Source organism: Chrysochloris asiatica, unplaced genomic scaffold (genome assembly GCF_000296735.1).
Source record: "Chrysochloris asiatica unplaced genomic scaffold, ChrAsi1.0 scaffold00038, whole genome shotgun sequence".
Classification (NCBI taxonomy): Eukaryota; Metazoa; Chordata; class Mammalia; order Afrosoricida; family Chrysochloridae; genus Chrysochloris; species Chrysochloris asiatica.
Genome location: NW_006408556.1, coordinates 9,695,451 through 9,703,470, shown reverse-complemented (window position 1 = coordinate 9,703,470; position 8,020 = coordinate 9,695,451). Strand labels below are relative to the sequence as shown.

The window sequence follows — 8,020 nt, the reverse complement described above, 5'->3', positions numbered from 1 at the left end:
AAAGATTTACAGCCTCGGAAACCCTGTACAGGGTCGCTATGAGTCGGAACCTACTCCACGGCACATAACAACAACAACATATATATATTTAAGAAGCTTTAGTGGACTGTGTAAAATAACTCAATTTCTAAAGTGTCATGTGATCAACTCTATTCATTATTGGTAGAAAGACACAGTGTTAGATAAAACTAGAAAGAAAAAAATACGTCGTTCAAGCTATGAGGAAGCCTTTCCAAAATATCTCATTGGTGGTTAAGTGGAGAAAATATCCATTACTCTTAGCCCATTTTGTCTAGATCAACAGCAACAGAAAAATTTATTATAGGTTTATAAAGCATTCTCGGGTGATATGGTTCAAATATTTGTATTTTATAGCAGAGTAAACCTTCCAAAATCTTATTTTTATCAATCTAAAGAAAATCTGCCTTTAAGATTGCTTCACTATAACACAAGTTTTCATAATTACTCCGTATGAAACTTTACATCTTATCTTTCTCCCTGTAACTTCACCACAGATAGCTTTTGTTACTGTGGTTAGAATATGGTTTTTTTTTGGGAGGGGGGCGAAATCAGTTGAGAAAACCCCTAAGTCAAAGAATATTCTCATTATTAAAACAAGTGATAGGGATGTGTTCCCATGTGAAACATGCCTAAGTAAAACAGCCTGGTGGACCACCTTCCATGTGGGACTGCAAGGTTGGCGGTTCAAACCCACCAGTCACTCACTCCATGGCAAAAAGATGAGACTGTCTGTTCCTGTAAATATTTACAGTCTCAGAAACCCTCTGCATTTCAGAGTCAACTCCATGGCAGTGGGTTTGGTTTGGTTTGGGCCTACTTTGATAGTTCCCTAAGTCAAGCTAATTAGACAGCCTTGCTTGTAGTCAGCATGCTATCCCTGCCATCATTTGGAAAATTGTCCTCAAGTGGTGACTTTGTTACTTTACTGCCATCTGACAGACATTTGCCCGTCAGACATGGTACCATTGGGCATTGCACAGATTGCACAATCATACAAGGCATGTGCAAGTAGACAAAAAACAGAGATCACCATGGCAACACTTGGCTCTATGGGCACGAGAAGCCATACTCTTTACAGTATCTCTTGAAAAGTTCCTGTGCAACACGTTGGTGGTGATGGAATATTGTGGAGGTAGGGTGTTGGGCGGTGGTGTTGGGTGGTGGTGGTGGCAGGTTTCCTTCATTGATGACTGTCCTGATATAAGGAAAAAATTTCCATTCTTGAGAACAAAAACTTGGCTACTGCTCTATGTATGTCTTCCAGTCAGTCAGAAAGAACCTACAAATTCCAACTGCTTTGTCAAATGGAAACGATTCTATGTTTACAGAGAAAACACAAACCGTGCCTCTTCCCCATCATGAAGCAGGCCGAGTGTACTCAGCAGAACTTTTCCACTTAGGTGTCCAAGTTAAGACTATCAGTGACTTCTTGCTTGAAATCCAAACGTTTTAGAAACATTTTGTAGGAAAAACTATTCACAGGCCTTTTCACAAAAAATCAAATAAATAGTTTGGGGGGTTTCCATCTTGGAATGAGGATGTTTATTTAAGAAACTCTACTAAAGCCCTCTTGTAAACTCATATAAATTACAGTCAGAACCAAGTTGGGGCTTAAGGACTCAGGAAATGGCTACTGATTTTCAGAGACAGAGAAGGAAGAGGAGGAGGAGGACACCAGGGCTGAACCCAGGAAGGAAGCAACCTTGTCCTCCAACTTAAACACACACACACAAAAACAGCAAAAAAGCAGACACAAAAAAACCCAGCATCACAGTTTAAAAGGTTTTCACTCTCCAAACAGCCCTCCTAGGCAAGGGGGAGTACCTAGGACTAGCTCAGGCTAGATTTCTATGCATCCAGGCTAGGGAGTGGGCAGGGCAGACACCAGACTACAAGGCTTAATGCAGGAGGCCACTAAGGAAAAGCCCAAGTCTTCATACTCAGGGTATTGGGCAGAAACCAGGAAAGAAGAGAGCTGTCTGGGAAGGAATGGCAACAAGGACTCTGAGTGGAAAAGGGTTGAGTATCACAAGATTCCAGGTAGATAACAGCAATGGAACTGTGTATAGGGTGCCTATGGATGAGACCTGGAGTCCTTGTGTGGCACTGCGGGCTAATGCAGTGGACTGCAAAGTTGATTTGAACCACAAGTTCGGTGGTTCAAGCTCACCAGCTGCTCCTTGGAAACCCTATAGAGTGTGGCTATGAGTCGGAACCGACTCCCTGGCACACAACAACAACAATGGATGAGACCCAAGCAGAGTGAGGACAATAAAAGCAGCCAAGTTAGTTGGAACCCAATCTGCCTTTTCATTTGCTTTTCAAACCTTCCATGGGCAAATAGTCAGAAAATACTGAGGGAAACATGGTATCAGAAAACCAATGAAAACAAACAGAGATATGTTTCAAAAGACAATGGAATGACAGAGAGATAGAGCAGCTGAGGACTTCAGAGTCATGGAAAGAGAAAGGCTGTGTGCTGGCAGCCAGGAGGCAGGCTTGCAGAATGTGTCTTTTGGTTGTTTAAATGATTATATATTCCTGACTGTTTTTGTGTACATCCCAAAAAAAAGAGGGAATAGAGGCAAATACTGTTGAATGATAATGCATGGCTAGAGGGGATTGCAATCTGCAATGAAACAAAATATGAAAGGATTAGTATAAAACCTATGTTCTCCCATGTAAACTAACACTCAATTCACAATAAAAACTTAAATAGTAATAATAATAATAATAATAAAGACAACAGAAAATTCTATGCAGAAAACCTGGAGGTGTGTACAAATTGTATTTGGAGTGATAAAATGGGGCAAGCATGTGGAAGTCAATGTAGACGTGTAATAGTTCTGAAATTGCCACACTGGAGATCTAAAGCTCTGACTGCTTTAAAGAAAAAGTAGCTTAGCCAAATGTCATTGATGACATTTGACACTTTCTACCAAAATCTTTCTAATTATTCTATGTAAAATATAATCCTAAATCAGTGACTCAATTAAGTTGTCTAATGAGTGAACACTCTTAGAATCCCATACTTGCTTGTTTGCTATTTCAGTGAAATAGCAGTAAGAGGTCTGTTATGATGTGCCCTTACTCTTACTTAATTTTTCTGATATAGCAGTGGTATAAACCCTGTGGATGTTTAAATAGATCCATAACCCCCAGTTTTAGGTGACAGCCATCAAGATGAGTAAGTTTCCCCTTTGAGAATGGAGTGGAGCTGAGTGAAAGATAAAAATAAAGCCACCAGAATCCTTCTCCGCATACTTCTACTTCATAGAGTTATTAACAATGAAGTCATCGGTTCAAAACCTTAGCTGCACAATAGAGTCAGCTCTTGAAATTCCTGACACAGAGGCCACACACGAATCAAATCAGAATCTCTTAGAGTGCCAACTAGGTACCCCCAGTTCTCCGGTTCTTATGTGCAGCCAGGAAATCCCGATGCTCCTGGGTTAATGCTCATCAGTGTGAGCACTTCTTTGAACCCTTCAGCACTGCCTTCCCTCTCCCTTTCCTGAACTTGCACAGGAATAGGACTGTAACTGCCTCAGCCTTACAACATCTATCATTACCTACTTGATTGCTGAGTTTTGACTTTGTGTTGAGAAACACAGAACTCTACTCTTGCTCTCAGTGTAGTTTTCCATCACAGATTTCATGCCTTTATCTTCCTTCCAATATTACTTAACTTCTTCCACTTTTAAGCCTCCAAACCTGTAGATTTAGGAAGAATTCTGACTTCTATGCCTCTTGAGTTTGAATGTCACCATACTTTTGCTTCTTGAGCATTTTAGAAGGATCAGGGTGGAAATAAAGTTTAAGGAATGGAGTAAAAGGAGTTCCTAAAAATAGAAGACAATTCATCCATTTTAGTTCAAAATGCTTTCCTGTTTTCCAAACATTTTTGAACTATTGAGTATTTTAAATGAGCTCAATTATGAGTCCTGTTGAAAAAGAAATAAGTTGCTTGTTTTCATTAAGCAAAGAAATATTTTTTTCCGTCTTAGCTGGTATTGTTGAAAGAGACAAAGAGAAGTCCAGAACTTGGCAGAGGAGTCCACTGTTAATGACATATTGGTCACAGATGTGCTGGCATAGCTTCATTGTCTTCGGGCAGTTAATATTTTAAGCGCCCGCAAATTACGTATGAACGTTCAGGTCACCTCTTTACAAAAGGGAAGGATACAAAAATCATGGTATGTCCAAATCTTCATTTTTAAGACATTCTACATATGTTCTTAGAAATGAGCAAGTGATAGCTGTTCGTTTGCTAGTTCTACTTTAGAGGGTGACGCAGTCCTAGAGGACGCAAACATTTAGCTATCATCATTAGTTCCAAATGTCATAAGCAAAGAAAGACACCTATAGATGGATACTCTTTGGCCATCTTTGTGAATTATAAGATCCCCTTTCCTTAGCAGATTTTAAGACATTCAGAAGGAAACTCTCTCTGGTAATTTTATGGCTCAGATCTGTAAACCTTTGAAGTAGAGTATGAGGAACTTGGCCAGATTTTGTTCAGTTGCACAAAGTCCTAAAAAGACTTAAAAGGAGCCTCTTGACAAGACAGCTCTAGAAATGGGGTTAGTATTCACCTGGGACAGAGCTGGTGCTGACCACAGAATGCGCATTAAGGCAGTTTAAATAACTGAATGTGATTCCAGACCTAAGATTCTGACTCTAAGAATGAAATGGAAGGAAAAACTATATTGTAAAGGAAAACAAGATAAAGGTGACATACTTCTTGCTGAGCAGTCGAATATAATGACAAACTAAAACTTTCTCACGAGGCTTCATGCGATATATATACTTTTTATTATTCACTTGGATGAGAAAAACAGACAGACTCCTAGCTGGATGACCCCCTACCTCTATTTCCATCGTGTTTACGTTACGGATGAGCTAACCAGTTTGAAATGTCATTTGAAATTGAACAATAGGGAAACGTTAGCGAGAGAAGGATTAATGCACTATCTATATAAGAAACTGAATTATGATGCAAACACAATGATACTACCTCATTTCCTAATAGATGGATAAAAGATTATTATCTCTTTGCATTGTAATTCAGGAAGAATAGGCCTTTTAAGATGATTTATGAATCTGATGATTACAAAGACAGGTGGTGTTAGAACGCAAGCACGTGATACAACTTTCGGCCCCAAAGCTTTTGTTAATACTATCAAGGGAATTGGCATATTGATGCTAATTCAGTGCTGTCTGGTATCTTTGTATTATTCAGTTTTATAAGTTCAAGACGTCATACTATACAGCTTTTGAAAAAGTAATCCCGGAGGAAGGATACCAAGTTCTTATCGTTCTCAGCAGTACTTTGTCTTACTTCCCGTTTCCCTAGGAAAGTGACAATATTGGAGGACCCGGATCAGAACATTCACCTGAAAAACCTGTCTCTTCACCAGGCAACCACAGAGGAAGAAGCTCTGAACCTGCTTTTCCTAGGAGACACCAACAGAATGATTGCAGAGGTAATAAAATTTGCTCTGCAAGATCTCTTTCCATATTAGAAGAAATCATCTAATTTTAGAGGCAACACAGACATCTAAGATACAAAGTCTTCTAAATCTCATTTTACAGGTAGGAAACCAAGATTCAAAGAGTTGAGGGAAATTGTCCCCCTCAACCCCTCCTCAAGGCTAGTTAGCGAGCAGGGACTAAAATCTAGACACCACCACCACCACCACCCGACTCTAAATCGATTGTTTTACGTTACTAATTGTCTGCTTTTCACTGTGTATTTTTCACATAGATACCTGCAGCTCAATGATGGCAGCTCATTAAGCATTTTAATTATAGGAGCGCCAGTACCAGCCCTAGCTACTGCCCAGTCTGCTCTGACATGTTGTGTTCTTGTGTGTGTCAGAGTAGAACTGTGCTCCATAGGGTCTTCAGTGGCTACAGTTTGGGATGTTGATTGTCACACCTTTCTTTCAAGGTGCCTCTGGGTGGAGTTAAAGGTCCAACCACAGTTTTTATCATCTAGGGACTGCCAACTATAGAAAATTTTGCATAATTTATAAAAACTAAAATATATAGTCTTAAACAAACCATATTGTTGTTGTTGTTGTTGTTAAGTGCTGCTTAGTTGGTTCTGACCCATAGCAACCCTGTATAGGGTTTCCGAGGAGCAGCTGGTGAGCTTGAACCTCCAACCTGGCAGTTCAAATGGCTTTGCGGTCTGACGCATTAACCCACAGCACCACACCAGGACTCCAGTCATCCATATAGCATATGTTTATATAGCTATATATACGTGGGGACTTCAAAAGGTTCATGGAAAAATTGAATGAAAACGTAATGGATTTTTTTCCATGAACTTTTTGAAGCCCCCTTGTATATTTGTGTATTAAGTGAGTTAGGATTTATAAAGCATTTGTAACAAGATAGGGAACCTGGGAAAGCCTGTATGCATTTGCAGCTACTATTGCCAGATCTGGTAGCGTAGTAGTTACAAATTGGGCTGCGAACCACAAGGTCAGCAGTTCGAAACTACCAGCTGTTCCTCAGGAGAAAGATGAGGCTTTCTGCTCCCGTAAAGATTTACAGCCTTGGAAACACTGTAGAGGGTCCCTATGAGTCTGAACCAACTCCACGGCACATTATCACCACCACCACCATTGCCAGATCTGGGGAAAATGGCATGGTGTCTCAGTATGTATCAGTATTATACTAAAAAGTATTCCTTGTTTATCTGAGGAATGAACATCCTTTATTTCATCTGGTATCCTTCAGCAGAGACCATGACTGACCCAGGTTGGTCAAGGGCCCAAACCTCAACCAATCACAGATTAGAGCTGGAGAGTCTCCAAGTACTCACACTACTGCTCTTCAGTGAAAGGAATGAGCTGCTCGTGGTGGTGATGGTGGAAACGTTATATAAAACATTCTCCCAGAGTTCCATGCTTTTCCCTCATCTCTGATAACAAGCAGTAGGTTGGAGGCTGGAAGGGTAAGTTAAGTGTCTGAGAAAAATCTCCATCAAGTGATCTTTTATTTTGCCTCATTTCAACTCTCTGGAATGCACCACCTAGAATCAAGATAGATAAACAGTAAGTAGAGTCAGATAGTGGAAGCAAGATGTTGGAATCTTAGCTTTGTTTGGTATGGTTTTATTTTTAACAGTTCTGCATCGATATTTTTTAATAAGCTGAATGACTATAAAATAGTTTGAGCTTATGTGTCACATATAGTATGTTAAAAAAAAAAAAAAAAAAAGTTGCTGCCAAGTTCATTCCAACTCATGGTGACCCCATGTGCATCAAAGTAGAAATATGGTCCATTGGATTTTCAATGGCTGTTCTTCCAGAAGCAGACCTCCAAACCTTTATTTAGAGACAGCTCTGGGTGAACTCAAATTTCCAACCATCTGATTAGCAGTTGAGCACACTAATTGTTTCCACCCAGGGACTCTACCTTGTATTTCTAAACAACAGCAAATTGCTGTTGCGTTGATTTCAACTCTGTTCTATAACATTTGAATGGCTTTTCAGAAGTAGATCACCAGGACTTTCTTCTGAGATGCCCCTGGTTAAATCAAACCCTCAGCCCCTTGGTTAGCAGCCAAGCACCAGCCAACAAGCAAACATGTATTTAAGGACCCTTAAAGTGTCATTTTCATTCTAAGGAAGTTTGTATAGTTGTTGACTTCAGAATATCTTGTTTTGCTTTCTCAATTTTTTGTATTTGTGCTCTTATTTGTCATAATTATCAAAGATTAAGGAACAAAGGCAGAATAAGATTTAGAGAGTAGAATTACTAAAGATTTAGCATGGTCCACTAAATCCTGTTCTTCCACACACAGTTTAATAATCAGAAAACCAAAAGAAACAGAATATATACTGTATTTTATGCAAATAATGCACTCATTATAGGATTTTGCCAACTGTGCTTCAAAGTGCTTTCATAAGCACATTATGCTAATTGCTTTGTTGTTGTTGTTGAAAAAAAATATATATATATTTCCTTGTTATAACATCTGCTA

The 8,020-nt window shown here is 39.4% G+C and overlaps 1 protein-coding gene across 1 annotated transcript in view; it reads left to right on the top strand.

The window, feature by feature from the left end:
* Nucleotides 1-8,020, top strand: part of KIF6 (kinesin family member 6) — a 512,465-nt gene that overhangs the window by 140,498 nt on the left and 363,947 nt on the right. Inside the window, exon 6 of the mRNA XM_006860583.1 lies at nt 5,378-5,507. Within this exon, the coding sequence (XP_006860645.1) occupies nt 5,378-5,507 (130 nt within the window). The remainder of the gene's footprint in view (nt 1-5,377; nt 5,508-8,020) is intronic.